This window comes from Gossypium arboreum, chromosome 11, assembly GCF_025698485.1.
Source record: "Gossypium arboreum isolate Shixiya-1 chromosome 11, ASM2569848v2, whole genome shotgun sequence".
Lineage (NCBI taxonomy): Eukaryota > Viridiplantae > Streptophyta > Magnoliopsida > Malvales > Malvaceae > Gossypium > Gossypium arboreum.
Window position 1 is genome coordinate 6,884,647 of NC_069080.1, and position 24,943 is coordinate 6,909,589.

The 24,943-nt window shown below is 32.0% G+C and overlaps 3 protein-coding genes across 6 annotated transcripts; 1 reads left to right on the plus strand and 2 right to left on the minus strand.

The window, feature by feature from the left end:
• Window positions 1–27: 27 nt before the first annotated feature.
• LOC108471260 (uncharacterized) lies at window positions 28–874 on the minus strand. Its single transcript, XM_017772895.2, has 3 exons — window positions 577–874; window positions 384–492; window positions 28–236 (listed from the first exon to the last, which is right to left on the minus strand). Exons 1-3 carry the CDS (start codon window positions 768–770, stop codon window positions 192–194), a joined length of 348 nt encoding a protein of 115 aa, XP_017628384.1. The 5' UTR covers window positions 771–874; the 3' UTR covers window positions 28–191.
• An 880-nt stretch (window positions 875–1,754) lies between these two features.
• On the minus strand, window positions 1,755–8,708 carry LOC108473612 (protein RIK). Of its 3 annotated transcripts, XM_017775281.2 has the most exons (12): window positions 8,373–8,708; window positions 7,364–7,577; window positions 6,723–6,824; window positions 6,580–6,614; window positions 6,413–6,488; window positions 6,080–6,211; window positions 5,913–5,990; window positions 5,330–5,423; window positions 5,080–5,197; window positions 4,444–4,978; window positions 2,396–2,687; window positions 1,755–2,240 (listed from the first exon to the last, which is right to left on the minus strand). In XM_017775281.2, the coding sequence occupies exons 1-12, from the start codon at window positions 8,447–8,449 to the stop codon at window positions 2,119–2,121; spliced, it is 1,875 nt and encodes a 624-aa protein (XP_017630770.1). In that variant the 5' UTR covers window positions 8,450–8,708; the 3' UTR covers window positions 1,755–2,118. The 3 variants fall into 3 exon arrangements, with proteins under 3 accessions (XP_017630770.1, XP_052877224.1, XP_052877226.1); XM_053021264.1 differs by lacking the exon at window positions 1,755–2,240 and having other exon boundaries at window positions 2,544–3,344; XM_053021266.1 differs by lacking the exons at window positions 1,755–2,240; window positions 2,396–2,687 and adding an exon at window positions 3,324–3,423 and having other exon boundaries at window positions 8,373–8,707.
• Window positions 8,709–13,774: 5,066 nt separating this feature from the next.
• Window positions 13,775–23,695, plus strand: LOC108470669 (uncharacterized). 2 transcript variants are annotated; one of them, XM_017772071.2, is made up of 16 exons: window positions 13,775–14,008; window positions 14,574–14,706; window positions 14,889–14,949; window positions 15,080–16,583; window positions 16,694–16,725; window positions 17,491–17,623; window positions 17,987–18,084; window positions 18,407–18,451; window positions 18,998–19,103; window positions 20,445–20,571; window positions 21,181–21,296; window positions 21,756–21,832; window positions 22,148–22,282; window positions 22,690–22,758; window positions 22,957–23,250; window positions 23,354–23,695. In XM_017772071.2, the coding sequence occupies exons 2-15, from the start codon at window positions 14,582–14,584 to the stop codon at window positions 23,227–23,229; spliced, it is 2,901 nt and encodes a 966-aa protein (XP_017627560.1). In that variant the 5' UTR covers window positions 13,775–14,008; window positions 14,574–14,581; the 3' UTR covers window positions 23,230–23,250; window positions 23,354–23,695. The 2 variants fall into 2 exon arrangements, with proteins under 2 accessions (XP_017627560.1, XP_017627559.1); XM_017772070.2 differs by having other exon boundaries at window positions 22,957–23,695.
• The last annotated feature ends 1,248 nt before the right edge of the window (window positions 23,696–24,943 follow it).

The following is a 24,943-nucleotide window of genomic DNA, read 5'->3' on the forward strand; positions in this document are numbered from 1 at the left end:
CTCACTCTCCCATGAAGCACTTGAACATTATGATTAATCAGCTACCAAAAATATGTTATTATTAGAACAAGATTTCGCATCCAAAAAAAAAAAAAGAGATTACATCCCATAAACAGCATTCTTTTTGCTTGTAATTTATATTGACATTAACACCATTTCATTTCAGACAAATCCATCTGGTTTTAGCTTGTTCAGTTGTGAGAAAGACCAACATCTTGAACACGCAATTCATGGATCTGCATACATCGAAGAACACAGTAAATAGTTTGAAAAATTAGAATAAAAATATGCAAATGATAAATCAATATAAACTTCATAGATTGAATTAGGATTATAAATTTCTCATCTCAATAACAGATTACAAGATTGAGTTCGAAAATTACCTTAGTTTGATTTATACTAGGTGGTAAGAGTGAACCTCCAGCTTTCCTGTTTCTTGCAAGAAGACCTTTTGTAACAGGGGACATCATAGAATCGGTTGGACTTCTATACCTGAAACCAACCACGAAAAAAGGGAAATTCATGAAACAGATCATAATTTTAAACCAAAATAAAAGATATGTTGGAGTTACTTACCTTTCAGGGAACTTGAATGCCTTGGGGACTTTAAGCCTATCAGGGGTGCATGCTTTTTTCAAATCTTTGCCTGAATCTTCTTGAATATTCTCATCAATTTTCTGGTCCTGGAGTGGTGGGGTTTTCTCCAATATTCCACCATTTTCAGACTCAGATGAACTGTTAAGTGGCTTTTGCACCGCTTGCTCCGCCATTGATACGGGTAGATATTGCTCTGAACTATTGAGATCAATTAAAAAGAAAAAAGAAAAAAAGCCTTAAATTTTAAGTGGGGTTGAAGAAATGGATATATTGAATTGAATTGTGGTGTGAATTTATTTATATTTATAAATGAAATGGAATGTTTGGAGGGATTGTAACGTTCTAATTTTGGGGGCCCCAACTAGCCGTTGAGATTTAAAATAAAGTTTGGAATTTACCATTTCGGCTATTTTGGCCTCATTTGCCCTTATATTATCTTAAATTCTAGATTTATTTATAAATAATTTAGTAAAGGAAAAGAAGAAAATGTTCCCATTCTCTTTTAATTTATATATTAAAAAACCATATCACTAAACCAAAACTCATTTGTGTTGCTATTAATTATTACTAATAAAATCTTAATATGTTTAACGAATTAGGGGTGAAGTCCGAATCTCAGTCAGTTTGTGTTGTGGCTGAGACAAAAAGTGCATTAACATTTCAATTTCTCACTCTACTTTTTCACGACAATGTCAGATACTTTAAACACAAATTTTCACTGCACATTTTTCATCCCAAATCTGATAACAACTTTAGGAATCCATTTTTGGTCAAATTGTCAAGGAAGTGTATCTCAACTTAGCCTTTGGAATTTCACTCAAGACTTTTCGACTAATAGCAGCATAAGTTTTGAAAAATAGAATTATTATGTTTCTCCCCACATGACTTTGACATTTCTCCCAGTAAAAATGGGTCCAAAATCTGACCAGAAATTTTTTTACTCGAACATAGTCCATTTGACATATAAGAAAACAATATTATAAATATGATAAAATAAATTTAATACATATATCTAAAATTTTGAAACAATAAACTCAGACTGACAGGAAAAAGAAAATGCAAAATACTGGACTTTATGATAGATAGTTTTCTCTTGTGAGTTGCTTTTGAGAGAATAAAGAGAGATGATGGTCAAACTAGAAATGTTACCATTAAACTTTTGACACACCAAAATGAATGGAGATTTCCATTACCATCAAAAATAAAATTACAGGGTTAAAATTTCATGTTCCATTAACAGCCTCATAACAGAATATGACTATCTAAAGATTTTCCAATTTCACCAAGACACTAACGGAAACTAATAGTCTAGACTAGTGACAAATTACAACCAATATACAACCCAAATTCTATCAGATTTTAAACCTCTAAATGCTGCAATGCAAGTAGTCTCACTGTGATAATTTGGAGTTACTTCAACTTGTCTGCACTCAATAAGTACTTGTCATGTTGCAATCACAAAAGAATCAAAGCAAAACATGGCCTTGATACCCGCTTGACAGAAGCCATCAGAATGAAGAGTCATAAAGCCCAGAATGGTTTTCGAACTGCATCCGCACTCTTCTTATTATTTAGTGATTCATCACTGCTCTCCTCGGAATCATCATCTTCGTCCCCATATGACATTAACTGCATCAAGGTGTCTGAAAAAACCAAACAATGTAGATAAGTACAATAAAGTTCACAATTCAATATATCATTGACTAGATTTTACTTCATATCTAAGTATTGGTCATCACAGGGAAGCAAATTCAGAATCAGAAACCTTTAAAATAGTCAGTTTAGGAATCAATCCTACCAGGGACAGCGTCAAGTTTAGCTTTACTGGTAACTTTGATCTTGTCATGCAATTTCCTAGGTGATGTTGAGGATGTGAACTTGGGTGGAGGCGGTGGAGGCAGCATGGTTTTTGAAGGCGGAGGTGGCAGAGTCTGCATGGTTTTTGGAGGTGGAGGCGGCAAGGATTTTGGTGGTGGTGGTGGCATTCCATTAGATGAAGGATGAATCAGCTTCTTTGGAGCAGGCATATTTGATACATTTTTCACACCTACATCTCCCAATGGCTTGTTTGGATTTAAAGATTCAGATTCCTGAAAAGAATTACACAGAAACAATCCAAGCCTAATTTCTTAATAGAAGTAATATAATAGTTAATGAGAAACATCTGGAAAAAGAATAATGTTAAGATCTCAAGGGTACAACAGAATCTTTAAAAAGGTCCTGTGTCAGAAGACAAAACGACATGGAATTAGTGAAAGGCCATTATTTAGTTAGTTAATGTGACCCTTGATGTCTTCAGCGAACAGATGCTAGAATCCTATTAGCCAACAAGCCTTGAAATTTTCTTATTCAAAAACTACGGTAGCTTGTGGCAAGATGCAAAAATTTAAAAAAAATGCCAGATGTCATATAGTGTCACTTTTAACAAATAACAGTTGCAGTGCCACAAAATTTATGGTCAGCTTATGCACTTAATAAATCTATTCATGCATTTTCAGTAGTTATTTCAGCTTCTAAGTTATCCTTAACAAAAATATGCACACCGTATTGACACCAAAGAGCCTTTAAATGAAACTTCAGCTGCATATTCTATAACGCTAGCCATGTAAGACAGGACACTAGAAATGCGAAGTTCATGATAGAAGGCTATATAAACCCATCAAAGAGTAAAAAATCTTGAACGGTCCTTGATCATGGTTTTGAAGCAGAAAAAAACTCATCAAATTGCTCCTCTGAAACTGAAAACCCTGTGAAACATACAAACCAATGGCCCTAACAGAGGTCTGGTATCAGCCTATTAGCTTCTTAGAAGGTCAGAGAAAATACCTGGAAGATAAGTAGAGAAAGTCAGCAGAAAGTATAATCATAAATCCAATACCATAAATGCAAAGTAAGACAGGTAATCACATTAACTTGCAAAGATTTCCCCTTTTATATAATGTTTCTTTCCATATTTAAGAGGGTGAAACTGGAGATGGAGGTGGATGCATAAAAATTAGGGGCACAAGTACCAGCATGATTCAGCAGAATAAAGGATTGCAAATGCATGGCCACACATGCAGACAAACCTGATTGACTTGGGAACTACCAAGCATAGGTCATTCGGGATTGAGATAGTTAAAAGTTAAGTTCAAGAATTAGCAAGATGGAATCATTGTCCTTTACATCCCCCGCCATATGAACTATGGCAGTAGTCAAGATTCAATTTCTACCACATGGAATTACGGACCATAACATGGCCACTGTAACTCAATTACTTGGAAATGCCTCCATTCACAAATATACTTCTGCTTTTCTAAATAAAAAGCTTCCACCCATGGGCTAATAATAAATATTACTTTAAATGAAATATAAAGTTAATTAAAATGCCATTTTCTCTAAGATAAAAGTTTCTCTAACTTTGAAAATGAGTCAAAGCCAGTTCAAACTTATGTATCATCATCCTAATTGCATTAACACTTACCAAGTAGAGATAGGCACTCTAGCATGGGCCAGACTATCTTCCTCACAAGATGGTCTTAAATTACTCATAGTCAACATTCCCTTTTGAGGAATGATAGTCAACATTAAATAAAAGCCATTTTTCTTAGTAGACAAACCCAAATTCCAGAGCCGTACCCCCTACCCAAAAATCGGTGAGATTAGAGAGAGGTAATGCTCTTTGGCCTAGGATAATATTATGCATACACTAAACTGCCATGAACCACAACTTGTACACGGTTAAAAACCAAAATGCCAGAATGGAGTTGGACTTCATCTTTGGCCATTATGGCACTCAAAATATATAAATTTGTATACCTTACAGCTTCGATTGAGAAAGAAACTAGCAGGAAAATTCACAGATACCTGGTTGAGTCTTGCCGATCCCTTTGAACCAGCTGGTAACTCCTGGAACTTCCGCCTTTGTGGAGGCCGTCGCTCTTTCTCAGAATGTAAAGTAGAGCTAACACTTGATTTGGTTACTGTACTCGTAGCTGATGTTGTAGGAACAACTGCACTTGCTACAGACGTTGCAGGTACAACAGTAGAGGAGATTGGAGATGATTGTTTAAGAGCTAATGCTACCTGTTGCAATGGTGTTGCTTGGGGGTATATCCCGCCATATCCAATATAGCTTGTCCCTCTGCTCACCAAAGGCTGTGGATAACCAACTGAATTTGCCTGGGTTGGCCCAGAATTAGGCATCCCCACAGCCATCGCTTGAGAATAGCCAGTAGTAACCACAGGGACTGCAACAGGTGGAGCTGGAGTAGCAACTGGCATTGATGCCAAACCAGCAGCTGAACTAGCATTCAGATTGCGTCCTGTTGCGGAACATTCAACTCCAGTCAACAACTGCTGTGGAGGTGGAACTGCACCATAAACCTTACTTGATGAAATCCTAAAATGGATGGAAAGAAACAGGTTACACCAATCCAAAATGACAACAATGAGATTATACAATTACCATCAAACCCCTCAACAAAATAAAAACCTGTTTACCTGGATGCACCGAACTCTACGCTGATAGTGTCCAGAAGATTCTCTGCCAAACGCTTGGCATCATCAAGACTTTTAGGATTGTTACTTGACAAGAATAAGTGCAGTGGTTGTTGTGCTTCTGCAACGACAACAACAAAAGATAGACTATAATAATTTAAAAATAACATTAGCATAAATACTTTGGTTTACCTAAAATTATAAAGAAATAGTAAAAGAAAAAGAGGTTGCATTTTACACTGCATAAAAGTACCTTCACCCTGATGGCTCTCAAGGTTTCCGGAACCACATCCACGTAGCATGACAGTTGCTCCTGTTTCATTCATAATGTGATTTATATACTGGTCCTGCAAGTACAAAACCGAACCACCAGCAACAAAAAAACATGCTCTCCCAATTGCATGGAGATGTCAGAGAGAGCTTCAAACATTAGAATCTCTCATCTTTAACATATTAAACAAAAACTTCAAATAACAACTGATTAAACAGAATACTCAATCAAGTAAATCGCTACAAGACACAAATACCAGATGCATGCACATTAATAAGAGAATAGATGAAGGGTTTGTTCAGGGAAGGTGAGAATTAGTCCACATCCTTGACTCCAGATAGCTGGTTTTCGTTTAATTATGCAAGATTGTATTGCCATCTAATTTTAAAATCTAATTGTAGAATAGACGAGCAGCTATAGGTCACAAATACTTATAAGTTGATATAGAAAAAAAACAGGACCATTAACTAGGCATAACAAAACATCATGATAACATATGAGAGCCGTATATAATCCCTTAAAAGGATTAATGAAAATGCAAAATTGAAGTACATAAAAATCTCACATTGGGTCCACGAATACGAGCAGCAACATTCAGTGATGGATCTGCATCGAAGCCCAAATATACACATGTGCTAAATGCCTGAGAAACCAGGTTTGATTAGACATTTATCATTCAATCGATTATCTAAATCTTACAGCTCAACAAATTCAGTTGCAGTTGAAGCATACCTTCACACCATTCATCACAGCTTCCACAAAAGGGGAAGAACCTGCCTGTGAGCTCTGCCCATGTTTTAACAGTTCTTCCACCATGGCAGCTGCACGATCTACAGCTAAAATTCGCTCTGCTGTCTCTTTTAACTGCAGTGATAATTAAACAAGCTTTTAAATCACTTTTCTTTAAATAGACCAACTATTTAGCTTTTTAAATTTTTTTTATGTCAACCACAAGCTGAGACTATAAGAAAGCATACATCCTAAAACTTTCATAAAGACGGAATTTCAAAAAATTTCACTCTATAACCCACAAACGGTCTGTAAAGATCGAAAAATTAGACTTACATGAGCAGCAGCAGATATATGAAGATAAAGAGGCTTTTCGCCATCAGCTGGAGCATTTGGTGGGTGATACTTGCCCCTGCACACCAATCATTTCAAGGAATCAGAAGGAAAAACAAGAAAGAAAAATAATCATCAAAAGCTTCTGATACCCACTTAAAGAAACTTACCTAGTTATCACCACAGCACCAGTGCACCTTTGTATCTGAAAGATGATAAGCTTACTCATCAAAGTTTAACAAAAGAACTAGTTCCGCTATTTTAACAACAAACCCTTTTTTCCATATTGCTAAACAAAGAAGAAGTGATTTACCTCTTCCTGTGTCTGGCGCTTCGTGAGCTTGTAGCGAATAGAAGATTCCGCATCATTTATTACAATTTCTCTAGCAATCACTAATTCATCCTGGATTTTAGTCTATAAAATTGTACAAACAAAATGCACAAATAAATTATACAATTAACAAATTTGTAAATATGCAAGTAATAAAAGACATGTACAAAATAAATCATCAAAAAGAAAATAAATAAAAATTCCCTGCATATAACAGTTCTTGGGATACCCTATGACCGAATACAAAAGCCAGCAGTCATTTTGATCAGATGAACACTCCATATATGAAACAATCCAAGCAGAAATATCAATAAAAATATACTAGTGGCAATTAAGAAGGAAGGGAAGAAACAATTAAAACATGTCCTTACAAATATTTGGTCCATATGCTTGAAATATCACGTAAAAAAAATCACCTAAAGCCAAAAGCTGTTGCAAAGTCAGGTACATTGACTACCCAAATTTATCAATGTTTGAAATATCATTTTAAATACTAATGTTGTCAGCAGTGAAGCATTGACATGGCAAAGAAATAATGACATTTTATAATACAAGACAAATTATTGCCATAATCATAGAAAACAATGAATTTCTTTGTGCAAAACCATATCTACTTTTCGTACTTGATTTTGTTGAGATGCCACTGGAGCAGCATGCTGTTGAAAGACCGGTGTAACAGCTGCACCACTAGCGGCAAGTATATTTGAGAGAAAGGTGCCTGGTACTGGAGCTACACCAGGAAGTGGCATGCCAGCAAGAGTTCCCATGTTGCTAAACGGGACAGCAATTCCAGCTGAAACAAAAGCCTCTGCAGGTTGATCCCACTTTCTCTTCTTCCTGCATAATACCCCAACTAATAAAAGTTGCAACTACCAAACATGGCATTAATCTGGTATATAAATATCAAACAACTACATATTCCATAGTTTGTTTGAAAACGAGTACTTGTGAGAGTTATGCAAATTTCAAGGATGGATATAGTAAAAATTACTATAAATTTAATGATACATATTTTCACAATCAAAATTCTTGCTCTAAAATGTAATCTTACAAATGAAACTAAACACATTTTCAAAATCAGATTAAAAGGAAACACTTTTCCCTCCCTATAAATGAAAATCACAGCCAGAAAACGTTTCATGTCATAGCAACAACCTAGTGTTAATAGTTTTGATGTAATATTTACCAATTCTTGGTAATTGTTCTTATGCTTGATAATCATCTGACAATAACTCGCTCCGACTGGATTTTTTTTTGTTGTTGTTGTTTTTTCGCCTCTGTAATTATCATTAAATTTCTAGCTTGATTATGCAAATGTGTTTAAAAAAATTCAGCTTTTGAGATGATTTATTTCACCTCCAATAAACCAGTTGAATTACTATCAAATTCAACAGATTCTTTTGAGTAATTCCACAAATTAACTCTTTAAATTTAGAAATTAAGAAAATGTGGAAATTTGGGTTTAAGAATAGAAATTAAGGAGAAAAGAAAAAAGAAAAAAGAAACTCGATAACTTTGTCGAGGCTGTGAATCACTGTTGGTTACAGCGCGGTCATCCAAAGAAATTAAGTGCATGGGGAAATTAGGGTTTAAGGATTGAAATTTACGATAAAACAAAAAGAAATTCGGTACCTTTGTCTAGTCTGTGAAGCATCATTGCTTACAGTCGGATCATCGGAAGAAACCCTAGCGCCACCGTCCTCCGTCATCTCTTCGCAAGAATTTCAGAATTCCAGACAAAAAGAAGGAATTCGATGTTGTTATTTTTCCAAAATTCTAGTTAAAAAAAATCGGATCGGTTTGTTTTTAGGGATCTGATTTCGATTGAAGCGTCAAATTGGGGCTTTCGGCTTTTCTCTCAGATGCAGGTGAAGTTTGGAGATTTCGCGCAAAATCCAAACTGAGGGGGCACGTGAGAGCGGATGTTAATGGCGTGACAATGTCACGTGTGATATCCCATCTATATTTATACCTAAATAATCCATTCTTCTATTTGCTCACTTATCTATTCAAAAGTTTACATTTTAAGTGATTAAATTGTTAAGTTTTTAAGTTTTGTCAGCGAGTTTTAAATTGATTTGATGATTAATATTAGGGATAGAAGAAAAATTTGTTTAAATTTTTATTCATAGATTCATGATATCTAAACTCTAAATTTATTTTATAAAAAATTAAATTGTAAAAAGAATAAAAATAAAGCTTTCAATTGGTGCATACAAAGATAATTAAAAAACTATATATTATCGATTTTAACAGCTTGATAACTTAAATAAATTTTTTAAATAATATGATGACTAATTTATAACTATTTTAATTAAGTAACTAAAACAAACCTATACTCAATGACTAATGTAATAGTTTATTCATATATATATATATATATATATCAACTTATTGGTCAAATTTTTATTTTAGTTGTTATATTTTCGCTGACATTTAAAATATTTTTCCTTTAATTTGGTTGTTTCCAACCCTCAAACGTTTGTTAGAGTAAGGAATTAGTTGAAATCGTTAATGGTGTTAATTTTATGTTAAGATCAAATTATAATTCTTCTTATAAAGATTCGATTCTAAATTTAAATTTTCAATGAATTATAAATATAATATTATCAAATTTAGAATATAATATCTTTACTTTTACTTGGTTGATGATTCGAGCTTTTATTAATTAAGGAATTAGTTTAACTTGGTAATGATATTAAATTTTCACATATTAAATTTACAATTCAATATTTATATCTTTTGTTAAATTTTTTTATTTTTTATTAAAATTGGCACTCAATCTTTTAAAAATAATTGAATTTGATCATTAATATTTTTAATAAAAGTTGAATTATTATTTTTAATGAAAATATTAATTTAAACGTTAAAATTTTAAGCATGAAAGTCCGCATATCAATCCACATACACTTAAAGGCAATTTTTAAAATTTAAAGTTTTATATTTTTAAATATTTTAAATTATTCGTTAATATGACATATAAGACAAATAGTATCATGTCAAAATAAAATACATGTGGATTACTACACGGGTTGCATTGCCAAAATCGTAAAAAAATAATGTTTTAGTCAATATTTCCATTTATAAAAATGTTTTGACTACATTTAAAAAGTTGATAACCAAATTTAGGTAAGAAAAAGAATAAAGGTTAAATTTTTAACAATGTTGGCATGGCAACTCAAGTTTCATCTATTTATACTTTATATTGACATGGCATTTTTATCATCACATTAATAAATAATTTAAAATTTTTAAAAAATTACAAAATTTAAAATTTAAAAAATAACATCAAATACATGTGAATTGTCACGTGGGCTACAATGCTTAAAATTTAATATTTTAATTATTTTTATATTAAAAACAACAATTCAACTTTTTTAAAGGGTTAATAGTCAAATTCGATTTTTTCTTTTAAAGTTAATGAACAAATTTAACTAAAAAAGAGATAATCAAATTTACAACAAATTTAAATGTGTAATGCTAAATTTGAATATGTATGGTTAAACATGCTTGAATTAGTGGGTTTGGTTTTTAGCTAAAGTAACAATGTCAATTGAAATAAATTTTAATTGGCAAAATATTGCATATGTTAATAGGTACTGTTGGATTAAAATTAGAGTAAATTGTTTAGTTGGTCACTTAACTGTATAAGTCACATTATGTTCACAATTTTATTTTAGTAAAAAAAATCCTCTTTTAAAGTATTGATTGGAATTAAAGTGAAAATGCTAAATTAATGCTTTAAATTTTTGTCAAATTGTATTTAATTTTACTGAGTTCTCAATATATTTTTTAATATTGAAATTTAAATTTTAAAACATTAAAATCAATTAAATAAATTATTAAAAATATTTTATCCCTTAATAGTGTCAAACGATTTATTACTATAATATTAAAATCAATTAATTTAATCTTTGAAAATTTATTTTATGTTTCAAATTTAAAATAAACTCATTTTTAATAATTGTCTATGAAACCTAAATTTATTTTAATTTTATGATATCGAGTCTTTTATACTAAGCTAAAAGTAAATAAAAACCTTACAACTAATTAGATAGATTAGTTTTATCTTTTATACCAAACAAAACCCAAATTTTTTCATCACGTCTTTCTTGAAATGAAGAACAAACAATTAATTTAATTAATTGAAATGATTTTCCTTACTTTTAAATTACCATGGAGGATTCAAGATTCAATAATAAATTTTTTATTTTGCAGACAACTATTAAATATGAGTTATCGAGTTAATTTTATTAAGAATAATTTGAAAACATAAAATAAAAATTTAAAATTTAGAAGAATATTAATTTAATTAATTTTAATATTACGATAACAAATCAATTAATATTACCAAGGGATAAAAAATCAACAAATTATTTAATTGATTTTGATGTTTTGAAATTTAAAATTTGAATATTAAAAATACAAAATTTTAGAATTTTCGACAATACAAAAACAAGTTCAATTTGATATTATTTTTAAATACATTATTTTAATTTCTACAACTTCTTTCACTTTAATCCATTTTTTTACTCCGATTAATACATTAAAAAAATGATTTTTTTAGTGACAAAAAAAAAAAAGCATAAACATGATGTGGTGGCCTATTGTTGATCAAAGTTTGGGTTGGCAGTCTCTAGTTATAGATAGGCTTTCGCCTTCCTTTTTCCGTCCAACGAGGATTTTAGTGTTTGTAGAATTCTTCCTATTTGACTAGATGCCTTGCCCTTTATGTGTTCATGATGCATGGCCAGGGTACATATTCCACAAAAACAAGGTTCCACTACGAGGTTTGATAAATTGGTCATTTTGTAACCTTCACCTCTATCTACACAGTTTAATTTCTACTTCCTTGACGAGCAAGACTTCACTGTTGACATAGGGTGAGGTTTCAACAGGCCAAGTGGATATTATCCAACCTGCGGTCAGCTATGATATACTCAACCTCATACGGTCAACCGTGGTTAAAGATTTAACGGTTAAATGATTAAAATAAAAACATCTTAAAAGTTGAGTGACCTACTAGAGAATTTACCCTAAAAATTATAGAGGCTGACATGTCGAACTTGTAATTATATTATTAAATAAATGGTCACTTTATTTTCAAGTCTGATAGTTTGATTGATAGGAAAATAATTGTTTGCTTTTCCAAAATTTTCTTAGGTTTTTTAAAAGATATAATATTGGAAAAGCACGTTAACTTTTTAGCTGACAAATCCCCGTGAATAACTGAATATCATCTAAGCTCTCAACAATTTTACTTAAATGCCCTTCTAATTTACACCCTTCTAATTGTCTTTCGTTTTTTATTTTAAATGACCGGTTTGATACTTTCATCCGTGCCTTTACCTTTTTTGTCGTATGTTTTCTTTTAATCTCATCCAACATTTATAAATTTTATTTTGATAAATAAAAATAAAAATTATAAATTTGATATTGTAATGCTTGCATTCTAATCACTCTAACTTTAATAAAATTTTACATTTATTCAATTCTTTAATATTATTGTATATTTATTTTAGTCACCCAATTTTAATTATTTTTTATTTTAATAACTCATTTATTTTTAAAAAAATGATTTTATGAAAATTTGAGTTATTCATTTGTGTGGAGATGAAATTCAATTTTTTTCCTACAATTTAATTCTTTGTAAAAACGTAAAATTTTTTCCCAAAATAATTTAGGTTTTTTTCTCGGGAAAAACTAAAAATATAAAAAAATTAAAAGATAAGTAATCATTGTTTAAACCTCAGGTTTTTCTTTTTACAGAGAAAACTAAAATCAATTCTAAAAATAAAAAATTAAGAAGGTAATTTTTTTATAAAACCTCAAATAATTCTCTGTAATGTTTTTTAAATGATCTAAAAGTTTTCCTATAAAAACTTAAGTAATCCCTATAAAATTCATGTTTTTTCTTTTTACTTGTATCTCTCTCACCAATTAAATTATTATAAAAGTGAATATTTTTCATCATACTAAATACAAGTGTTAAAGTTTCCTCATTGTGAATAGTTTTTAATGTTAGAGTTTAATAACACGATATTTATAATATTAGCGATAAATATTAAAATTATACATTAACTTTAATTTAATGTGCAATTGTATACATGAATTTTAATTTGGTACAATTGTACCTATAAAACTCTAATTTTAGTTCAAATATATACTTAAAATTTAAATTTTGATTTAATCATCCACATTTAAAGAAATAAATACATCAATTTATTTTTATAGTGGATAACTATAATTATTTATGTATACTATATATAAACATAAAATGATATTATATCAATAATTGTATTAATAATTTACAAGAATTAAATCAAATCAAAATTTTATGTATAAAATTATATAAAATCAAAATTCATGTATATAATTACATATTAAACCATAGTTTATGAACAATTTTACTATTTATTCCATAATATTACTCTTGGATAATTTTAATCTAATGCATTTATAAGATTGAAATCGTTGCAACTTATAATTTTTAAATAAAATGATAATTTTAAAATTCATTTAGATTTAGCTTTTATTATTGTTGTTGTTGAGAAATTCTTTTAGAAAAAAAGTTTTTGAAAGTATTGGAAAAATGTTTTATTACTTAAAATGTATTTTTAACATAGTTAAAATGTATTTTTAAATTTAATGTTAGAAAGTAAAAATTAATTAATTTAAATTGTATTTAAATAATTTAATATAATAATATATGAAATATGAATTTTAAATAATTAATATGGTGTATAAAAAATAATTATTGTAAATTATTTATAAAATCAATGATGAAAAAATATTTTAAAATAATTATATACATAAATATAAAATTAATTTAAAATTTTAAATAATTAATATAATATAGATATTTTGATATGTTTATTCAAAAGGCAAAATACAAAACTAAAAATACTTCAATATCAGTATTTGTATTTGAGTGGAAAAACAAAGCTTGTTGGAACCTACAAGTGCACCTAAGGGCAATAGATTGATAGTCAAACTGCATAAATATGACATAAATAATTACTATTATTATAATTTAAGTAACATGACGCAAATCAAAAAAGGCCACTCCACTTTTCTCTACCATAGAAACTGCCTGACTCACCCCCTCCATTTCCTCTCTCTTCCCTTTTCTTGTTTCTTCTGCAAATGCTGATCTCCAAACCCAATTTCTCCTTTTTATTTTCTCTTTCGTCTAATAAAATACTCGACCCTTCAACCTATACAATGAACTGAATTCCCACAACTCTTTTCAGCTCAATACATATCAGGTTTCATTGTTTCTTTTTTTTAATCTTTTAAACATGTTTCCGTTTGTTTTACATAATCCAATGGCTTATTAGGATGCATTAAAATGTTCTCTATTATGGTTATTTGTTTTGTATTTTTTACTTTTGTTTCTGCTAGAATTGATTAGTTTCTTAGGTTGGTTTCGTGTCTCTCTTATTTATTTGTTTTTGAAGCAATAGTCTAGACAATGGCATTGTCTGCTCCTATAGAGCAGACTTTTTCCTGATTTAAATTTCTTTACTCTTACATGATTTAATGACTTTTGTGTAAAAATGCATCACAATGTTCACTTTTAAGAGGTTTATCTCTGTCTTTTTTACTTTTTTGTTTCTCTAGAGATCTTTATTTGTTTATGCTGGTCTTGAGATCTTTATTGATTTGTTTTTTTCTGGAAGCAATTATCAGGGCAATGTCTTCTTCTTCGTCTTTTTTAATTATAACGCAGAAGATGACTTACTTTTTATGATAGAAACTTGTTTGCTAATTAATTATAGTTGGTTTTGTAAAGTCCAAAAGGTTGCTAAAGTTCTTATTGTCTCTTGACAGAAAGCAAAATGGGTGTTTTTGTATTACCAAGTTCAGCCTTTGGGGTGCTTCTTCCCCACTTCCCTGTTGTTTCATTAGGCACGCCACGTGGGCAGTTTCATTTAGTCTTGGGAAGCTCTTCTAACAGGAAAAGGTTCTTTATTTAAGTTTGAACTCCATGCTTTTTTGGATAACTTCCTCAAAGCCTCTTGTCTTTTTCTTTGGTATTTATATGATGGTTTGACTTTTATACATATACTTATTCAGAAATGAATGGCTGTTATAGGAAATGCGAACTTATTATCAAATCGTTGATGGAAGATGATGTTCTTGCAGGAAGAATTTACTTACTGGAAACTGGCAGTGCAGACCAAGGATAGTTGCTGCCTCAAATAGGGTGAGTCATGAGTGTTTGTCATTAGTTTTCCTTTATTTAAAAAATAAATGAATGTAAAAGCTAAGCGAGTGTTGAGCGAAAAAGTTGGGAATAGATCCTTATTTTTTTTCTTTTTAAATTTCTGTGGCAGGATAATTCCAAAGACAATGTCACAGATGATGAGGATGGTTCTTTGTTGGGGAGTTATGAAATGTTGGAGATGAAAGAAGATGAGTTAGTGGAGGCGAGAAGGGCTCTTTCTGAGGTTAAGGCCAGACAAGCAGCCCTTGAAAAAGAAAGAGAACAATTGCTTGAAGACTTTGCTAGTTCTGAGGCTAAACAGAAGGAATATGTGGCTTCCGTTTTGCATGACAAAGAATTGGCTGTTTCAGAACTGGAGTCGACCAAATCTCTGTTCCATCAGAAGCTGCAGGAGTCAGTGAAAGAGAAATTTGCCTTGGAATCTAAGTTGGTTCTTGCAAGACAAGATGCTGTTGAACTTGCAGTACAAGTTGAAAAGTTAGCGGAGGTTGCTTTCCGACAGGCCACATCTCACATATTAGAAGATGCCAAGCTGAGGATTTCAGCTGCAGAAACCTTGGCTGCTGAGTCAGCTTTTCAAATTGATGAACAGATAAGAAAATCAACCGAAGGTACTATATTCTCAATTATAGAGGAGTCTAAAGATGCTATAAATAAGGCCCTTGATGTGGCTGAAAATGCCATTGATGAGGCTACACAAGCTGTAGCAGTATTCACTGACGCTGTAAATCCCATTGATGTTATTGCTTCTGCTCAGTCTGAGAATATTAAGTTACAAGGTGCTGTCAGTGATTTAGAAGCTCAACTATTGGTTTCAGAGAGTGAGCTTGATAGGTTGAAACTGGAGTTGCAACAGGCCCAAGTACAAGCAAATGCAGCTGAACTCCGATCCAGTAATGCTGAGAAGGCATTGCTTGAATTCCAAGAGTTGAGTAGGAAAAAGGCTCTTGAGCAGGAAGAGGAGATTAGGTCTTTACTGGAGAAAATAAAGAAAGAAGCAGTTGAAAGAAAGAAGGCTTTGTCCAAGGCTTTTAAGGCTGAGTTGGAAAGCATCAAGGCTACTGTTGATGCTTCCAAAGAAATAACATGTTCAAGAGACAATGCCTACATGAGAAGATGTGAAGCCCTGCAGAGGTCACTGAGGACATCTGAGAGTGCTTTAAAGATGTGGAGACAGAGAGCAGAGATGGCACAGTCATTGTTGTTGAAGGAAAGATCAGAAAAGGAAGATGATGAAGACGTCATCTATATAGCTAATGGTGGGAGGATAGACCTTTTGACTGATGATGATTCACAGAAATGGAAACTTCTGAGTTATGGTCCACGTAAAGAGATACCTCAGTGGATGGCAAGAAGGATTAGGAGCATCCGTCCAAAGTTTCCTCCTAGAAAGACAGACATATCTAAAGCCTTAAATTCCAGTTTTAAATCGTTGGAATTGCCCAAACTTGATGAGGTTTGGTCTATTGCTCAAGAAAAGCTAAGAGAAGGTGATATGCTTACTGAACATGTTATCGAAAAAGAAGTAATAGAGAAGAAACGGAAAGCTTTGGAACGAGCACTCCAGCGAAAGACAGTTAAATGGAAGAGGATTCCAGAAGAAACAAAAATAGGTTAGTTTTCCTTCTTTCTTTTTTTTCTTAAATGTACTTTTTATCGTTATCTAAACAACTTTGTAGAAGGATCATATCTAATTTTTATTAGAATTTGAAACTCAATGCAGAGCCAGGAACTGGAACAGGACGAGAAATTGTGGTGAGTTGATGGTTGGATTTACTCACTCTTGATTCATACCTTATGACGCTAACAGAGGCTTCATGATTTTAACTTAAAGCTGAGATATCTATTAAATATATCATCCTGGTCAAATATCTATTATGTTTGGAAAACGAAATGATTTTATTTGGCTAATCATAGGACTTACATCTAGTTTACATATTTACTTTTAGGTTTTGTATTTGTTTATTTAAGGGAGCATTACACCTTTTCTAATACTAACTTATGGTAGCATGGATCCATGCTATGTAATTCATTCCTTGGAGTAGTTGGAATGACTGATTTATGATCTTAGGTATGCATATGATTAAAATATATGAATCTAAATCCATGGCTGATCAATCAGACTCAGACCACATGATACCTTATTGCTTTCATTCCTTAAACCTTACATGGTGGGTAAAGGTTTTCTTTTTCTGTTTTGGTCATATGGTGGTGCTGTCTATGATGTATTTTCAAAATCTTTCAAGGCACCTAGAGAATTCTCTGATTCCATCAGGAACATCTTCTTGCCTATAACTTCATTCTTTGTCCATCTTGTCTCATTTTTATGGTAAACTAGGTAGGACTAGAGATAACTTTTTTTTTTTCCTACCAAAGGAACTTAAGCTTATTTGATTGAGGCTCGTGTGAGGTTATTGATGTCTAACTAAGAAACAGATAAAAGTATTCTTCATTAAAGCAGATATCAATCTATTGTTCAAACTTCTATCACTCATAATTCTTAATTTCTTGGTCTTCAAGTTCCAAGGTTTCAATTGGGAAAGTTGGAGAAGGCAATGGTACCAGGAGCTAGCTTTCAAGGCAGCTGATTTATCTCATTCTGGGATAACAGCAGTATGGCTCCCACCACCAACACAATCTGTTGCACCCCAAGGTAAATCTCCAATAGTTTCAATTGTTTCATCTATTATTATCTTGTTTGTCATCAGAATTCTTGTTCATCTGAAATTTAAGCTATTCTATCACCTTTTATAAAATAAATTGTCATTATGGATGACATACACTGTATGCATGTGGTTATTCTGGACCGGAGAACAATGTCATGCTCATGTTATGATAATGTTGCAAACTTGCAATCCTAAGAAATTAACTTAATGAGCTGCTAGTTTTTCTTCTGACTTTATGTGTTCAGTAGTAAGAATATCATATCAATTAATATATTTGCAGTTGTTAAACATTGTGGAGGTTCATTTTTGTGTTTCACACACTGTTATAAGTTTTATGGAATAACATGCAGGTTATATGCCTTCTGATCTTTACAACTTGAACTCCTCATATGGATCTGTCGAAGACCTGAAATCTTGTATAGAGGAAATGCATTCTCAGGAACTTCTGGTATGTGGACCAATTTTTATAAATAGTAGCTTTAGTGCTTAATTTTTGGGTTTCCTTTCTTCTTGCTTCTGACCTTTTCTTATTTTTGGTTCAAAGTGGAATTTCTCTTTATATTTATGGGCATTATTCAGAAAATCATTGGAGTAATAACAAAGTGTTCGGAACAGATACAACTGTTATTTTGACTTTTGAACTAATCTTATATTCTTTAAAAGCTATTTAAGGGTACATTATCATGAAACCTGATCTTTCCTCTTGGAAGCTGCAAACATGATACTTTTATGGTGAACTGAACCTTATATTTTGTTGCCTCTGTATGCAGGCATTGGGAGATATTGTGCTTAACCATAGATGCGCGCATAAACAGGTAGCCCGTGCTTGTCTTTTTACCTTGATAATTGCTTTTTCTAAAGTCCCAAATTTACTTTTTTTGTGACTGTATTTCGATATCTGAAAGACTTGGTAAAATTCACTCTGACAAAGAGGTATTCTTCATGTTCTCCAAACTATGATCAGTAATCTCAAATATGTATATTTTATCTATAACTAAATGTCCCTTTGATTTCAAACTATGTAAGAATAAAGTGAGTGGTTTTGGATTCTTTATTTGTTTTCTAATTTTCAAGAGTTTGGTTATTTATTGCTGTACGTGTCCTTTTGCTTATTTGCTTATTTTAAGTTCAATACTGGAAAACCAATTTATTTTGTGGTTGTTAATAATCCATTGTATACAATCTTAACTACAAAAACTGAGAAAAAAAATTTGCTGCTAACCTTCCTTTGTGAAGTCAAATGACATAAATACAGAAGTATAAACTTCTAACTATGGCATTACTGATCTTTTAATGGCATGGCTGAAAGCATGACAATAACTTAACAATTCTATTGTTTAAATAATTTTTGCTCATTTCAGAGTCCAAATGGCGTCTGGAATATTTTTGGCGGCAAACTTGCATGGGGGCCTGAAGCTATTGTTTGTGATGATCCAAATTTCCAGGGCCGTGGGAATCCTTCAAGTGGTATGTATATGATATTAGTTTGTTTTAGAAGTGCTGAATTGAGTAGCAACCTGGATCATGATTGTGATATAGATGTTTTCATTGGAAAACAATATCAACGGAGGAATAGGAATTAGAATTCTACATTTATTTAATTTCTTTGGGAGTTTTAGTTTTACTAGGTTTTTTATTTCCTTATAAACTCTAAATTAGGAATTCTATTAAGACTTTAAATTAGGAATTAGATTAGGATTTTCCTTTGTAATTAACAGCCTATAAAAAGGCTGCCAATATGAAATAAAAGGGGGGTTTTATTTTTTATCACAAACGTTAGTTTGGGAAGGGGGTTCAGTCAAAGACTAATCTGCCTTTGAGTAACCATAGGTCGAAGTAAGGATACTTTCTCGTCTAGACCTGTGACTAGATCTTACGCTAAGGCGCATAACAGATTGTCAAATTTAAGGCTATGTTTGTTATGTTTTATGTGGAACTAGGCTCTAGCAATTTGCAAAGGTTTTAAACAGTTATGTTTCTTAATCAAATCAAAACCTTTAAATAGGTTTCAACATTTTCCTGGTAAAAGAAAATGTAAATAATAAAAAAAGACACTCAGAGGTGGATTGAGTTTTACCATATCAAATTATACTAGTCGTTCATTTATAGATATAGCAGCTGGAAGAGATAGTTTATTGCCTGCCCCGACCCCAACCTGATTTTTACTTATATATACTCAAACCACCTGCCCCAACTTTATTCAATACTTTAGCTTGTGACTTCAATCCTGGAATGATTTTGCGGATCCCACCTCAATCCATCTCAAAATTTTACATAATCTTCTATATGATAAAAGTAAACTAAATATATTATGTAAAATATTGTAAAATTAAGAAATTGTAATCTAAATTATATTTTTTTATAAAATTAAAATGTTATAAATTCATAGAAAATTCAAAAATATAAAAGATATAAAATTAAAAGAGTAGCATTCTAGTAAAGATATTGGGACGGGTAAATTTTACCTGCCCCGACTTGACCCCGAAAATTTGAATGACCAAATTGTCCCACCCCGCCCCAAAACCTGATCTTTTTTAAGCCGTACCCCTATAGTGTGAGGGATTGGCAGAACCTAGCTGGTCAGGGGCTTTTTTCCATCCCTATTCATTTAATCAAAGTCCAGTGGCTACTAGAAACTGATCTAAAATATGTGAACTAGAGCAATGACATTTTGACATTTTGACAAAGTTCTGACTAACTACATTAGAAATTGGTATTGATCGAACCAGATGGAATGATATTTCCAATTATTGAGTTCATAAAAAAATATGACTTCCTATAAATTTAACTGATGAGTGTTACTTTTAGGTGATATCTTCCATGCGGCACCAAATATTGATCATTCGCAGCACTTTGTGCGAAAAGATGTAAAGGAATGGTTATACTGGCTCCGTAATGATATTGGTTATGATGGGTGGCGGCTTGACTTTGTGAGGTGAAGGTGTTTCTGTTGTCCTTCTACACTTACATGCCATCCTTTTATTTATCGTGTGTGTTGCATGTGAACAATATGTACGTTAATAAAAATAATAATTAATGTAACAGTGAAATATTAAAAACTATATAATTAATGTAAAAATTTTGTAGTGGTAAACCACTGGCAGGGGGAAACATGTAAGCATTTAAAACCAACCTTGTAATTCTACATGTTTGAATTAAGTTAGTATTTTATAACGTAGAAATTATAATGCATCATTTCATGCAATACTTCTTTTTCTTTTTTGGTAGTAAGCCAAGTTCTTGCAATATTTCTAATATCATGTATTCAACCTCAATTATCTAAGAATTTTAATAGCCTGATATTGCATAGAGTTGCAATACTTCATCCATACAAGCTTAGTATACATATATGTATTATTTATATATTCCAGAAAGAGAAATTGTTGATACTTACAATGCATTACAAAGTTCAAAGATTAGTTTGAGTTTTTGATGAGAACTACCTTAATTACTGGACTCCAAGAAGGTGGAAATAGAAGGCAAAAGCATTTGAAGCATAACATGGATGATGCCGTTGTTAACAGCACTAATGCCTTGTTTGCAGAGGCTTCTCTGGAACATTTGTGAAAGAATATATAGAAGCTTCAAATCCTGCATTTGCTATAGGAGAATATTGGGACAGTATGGCTTATGAACATGGTAACTTATGTTACAATCAAGGTAATCATTTAGTATTACCTATGAAATATGAAAATTTTGTCTGATTTTGTTTGAGATTTTGGACAATAGCAAACTCCAATTTCCTTAAGCTTGTATAATCTTTTGTTACCATTTTCAAAATTACAACTTCTTTGCCAGGCATTTTATTGAAGTAGATCTTATATGGGGGCCTTTCAAAAGTTCTTGTCAATAGTCAAAGTTATGATATATGAAGTTTTTTCCCTCTAATTTGTGTCAATAGTATCATATTCATATTTTTGCTTGTTTAGTCAACTTTGTGCAATGTGCAACATGATCCCCATTTTAAATCAGGAAGCCTCTCTTACTCATGTTTTGTGCCTCTAGGTCTTTCTGGTCACTAGATGAAAGTACCATGTGTTTCTTTGTCCCTTAATATATATATTCTTAGAGTTACCCTAGTCCCTACAATGATATTTGGGACATTGTTTACATGTCTAGATGCTCACCGGCAACGGATAGTAAACTGGATCAATGCCACTGGTGGTACTTCCTCAGCTTTTGATGTCACGACAAAGGTATTCCTTGATAGATTTTTACCCCATTTTGAGAAAGAAATTACCAAAAAGTCTAGTGTTTGGACAAGCCAAAGGGGGCCCTGCCTGCCTGCTCCCCTTTTGCTTTGTCTATTTATACTTTGTGCATGTTAAATAAATTAACGTCTCATTATCATTATAATTCCTACCAGGAAATTGTTGTGTATCATTTATCTGAAATATAGGCTAAACTCGTGTTTCGGATGACCATATAATTTCCATTATAAGCATTATAGAAAATTTGTTGTCAAGATAGCTGCTGCTTCCTCCAAATGAAGAAATAATTTGCCATTGCAGGGGATACTCCACTCTGCTTTACATGATCAATACTGGAGACTGATAGATCCTCAAGGAAAACCAACAGGAGTAATGGGATGGTGGCCTTCACGCGCATGTACGTTTTTAGAGAACCATGATACGGGATCTACCCAGGTGCTCCCTATATCTCTAACGGAAGTGCATATATACATTGCATATGCAGTACACAAACTCGGAGCAGTACCATTTTTCTGAGAATCGCATAGGTGTACTTTTGTTAACACCTTAATCCTAAAGCTAAAAGGAACTTTTAAGATTCTATGGTTTCATGTCTCACTTTGAGGGTTAAAGTACTATCTTTTCTCCTTTTTAGTCCAGTTTAGAGCATAGCCAATTTCAGAATAGGTTACACATCTTACAGTCATTTCAGTTCATGAACTTGTGATCTCTGACACCTCTTCATCAACCCAAGTACCTGTAGATGGCTATAAAGTGTCTCGTGAACTTGTGATCTCTGACACCTCTTCCGTAAATAATGTCTGCATCAATCTACAGTTTCTAACTTTTGAGTTTTATTTTAGGGTCACTGGCCTTTTCCCCGTGATAAGCTTACACAAGGATATGCTTACATCTTGACGCATCCGGGAACTGTAAGTTGTCATCAAAATCTCTATATGATTCTACACATGGGCACAACCAGAACTCTGAGAAATATATGTTCTTGTACAGTGTGTTTTTTTCCCTATTTCTTCAAATGTCTAATAACGGAGCATCAAAGGATGGACATGGTCTAGATTTCATACTTTTATAATGCACTCTTGTGACATTTTCCACTCTTAATATTGCAGCCTGTGATATTTTATGACCACTTTTATGAATTTGGCATCCGTGATGTCTTGACGGAATTAATAGAAGCTCGAAGACGGGCTGGGATCCACTGCCGAAGTTCTGTCAAGATATACCACGCCAATACCGAAGGTTATGTTGCTCAGGTCGGCAATATGCTAGTGATCAAACTAGGGCATTTCGATTGGAATCCTTCAAAGGAAAATCAGTTGGATGGGAGATGGCAAAAGTTCATTGATAAAGGAGCGGATTATCAAATTTGGTTAAGACAGTAATTCAATGAAATCAGCAAAAAGGTTAGAAGTTATCCTCTGCCACATTATCTCTACTTATAGTAATAGAAGAATATCTGCAATCGTACACACACAAAAATAAAATAAAATAACACACCCCCATCAGCGTCGACTACAATATCAGCTTCAGCAATGGCAACATAAAACCTTGAACAAGGATCGGGAACGGCCGCATCTCTATCAAGCAGCATGGGAATTAACGTTATGGTTTACAGACGTTATGGTTTAAGTCAATAAATCTGATATGCTGATTTCAGCCATTCTTATGTACTTTTTTCATGTTTAGTGCCTATGCTTAATTTTTGTTGCTTTCTTGCTTAAGATCATGATTAATATTTGGGACTGTAGTCATACTGAGCAAATTCCCTGTCAATGTTGTGGAATCTGAAACCAGAGCTTGACGCATTTGGTTAATGAAAATATTTATTTTTCTTTTAAAAAAATAGAACCTCAACTTCAACATGGCAACTTGGCAATTTGGGTTCCCATGGAAAATCTCACTAATTTTACTTTCACTTTAATCAAATTTATTTCCATAGGGACCCCTATTCTTTTACCTTAATATATAGTGTCCCCCTAAAAATAAAGGTAATCTCAAAAAGCGTATAAGAAAATTAAAAAGAAAGGATGATGGACCCACTTTACCTTCTGGAAGGATACGCACGTGGACTTCTTTACCCACCTCAGAAATCTAAATAAAGCTTTAAAGTGTATCTACTGACTACCGCACTAATTTAAAGCACTTTGTCACATTGAGGGATTGCTTTTCCTTTAGCTTGTCAAGTAGAATTATTAGGTTATAAAAAGCATAACAATTTGTAACTAATATATAAAGCTTGCAAATAAAAAAATTATAAGAAAAATAAATGAAATTTACGCTGCTTTTATATTTTCATAACTATATTTAATGTTGAATTTTACATATGAAAAATTTATTTTAGATAGATTTTTGTTGACAAGTGAAATCAATAAGAAATAGATAGTGATAATGATATCAATTCACTTTAATTCGAGGTAGAGAGTCACTGAATTTGATGATGGTAAGAGGAATTGAGAGGATGAGTGTGTTTAGGAAGGAGTTAAGTGCTCTATGGTCCCTTGAGTGCTGTAGGTGGGCTCATATAAAGGAGACATGGGATGTCATGCGTCTTTGAGTTTATTAATGGTTAGAGTCACACTCTGTCTTTTTGCAATCGCGATGATATAACCTTTTTGGAGATAAGTCATTTTAGAATGGCCAAGTAATTAATGGATTTAAAGTTCTATGCACTCCTAGTGGAGATAGCTTAGATAGAGCTTGTCATGATATTGTCTAATGCCTATGTTACGCCTAATGTGAGGTTTGTCTAATAATGACTCATGTATGGTATGAGGCTCATCTGTTAAGGAAACGTGTAAGGGATTTGCGAAAGTGATATAAAATTTTTTAATATATTCTTATATTTATATCGTGTTTATATTATTTTGTATAATATTTTATTTATTTTTCTTATATTGTGTTGTTGTTGTATAAATTAAATTATTATATTGATTATATAATTTAAATGTTAAATTTAAAACTTAAGGTAACATGCAATGCTTATACTTTTAAAAGGGTAAATTATATAAATGGTTTTAAATTATGCATGTGATTTAACTTTTAAAAATTTTAATTTAGGTACTAATGTTTGAATTTATTCCTATTTTAGTCACTTGT

Excerpts from the sequence above, each read along its gene's own strand:
- LOC108471260 (XM_017772895.2), bottom strand. The coding sequence starts at position 770 with ATGGCGGAGCAAGCGGTGCAAAAGCCACTTAACAGTTCATCTGAGTCT. Across the intron at positions 493-576 it reads GCATTCAAGTTCCCTGAAAG|GTATAGAAGTCCAACCGATT; the intron begins GTAAGTAACTCC and ends GGTTGGTTTCAG. Across the intron at positions 237-383 it reads CTAGTATAAATCAAACTAAG|ATCCATGAATTGCGTGTTCA; the intron begins GTAATTTTCGAA and ends CGATGTATGCAG.
- LOC108473612 (XM_017775281.2), bottom strand. The coding sequence starts at position 8,449 with ATGACGGAGGACGGTGGCGCTAGGGTTTCTTCCGATGATCCGACTGTA. Across the intron at positions 6,825-7,363 it reads TGGCATCTCAACAAAATCAA|ACTAAAATCCAGGATGAATT; the intron begins GTACGAAAAGTA and ends ACAATTTTATAG. Across the intron at positions 5,991-6,079 it reads CTGTGATGAATGGTGTGAAG|GCATTTAGCACATGTGTATA; the intron begins GTATGCTTCAAC and ends CTGGTTTCTCAG.
- LOC108470669 (XM_017772070.2), top strand. The coding sequence starts at position 14,582 with ATGGGTGTTTTTGTATTACCAAGTTCAGCCTTTGGGGTGCTTCTTCCC. Across the intron at positions 14,707-14,888 it reads AGCTCTTCTAACAGGAAAAG|GAAGAATTTACTTACTGGAA; the intron begins GTTCTTTATTTA and ends ATGTTCTTGCAG. Across the intron at positions 21,833-22,147 it reads CTTTTGATGTCACGACAAAG|GGGATACTCCACTCTGCTTT; the intron begins GTATTCCTTGAT and ends TTGCCATTGCAG.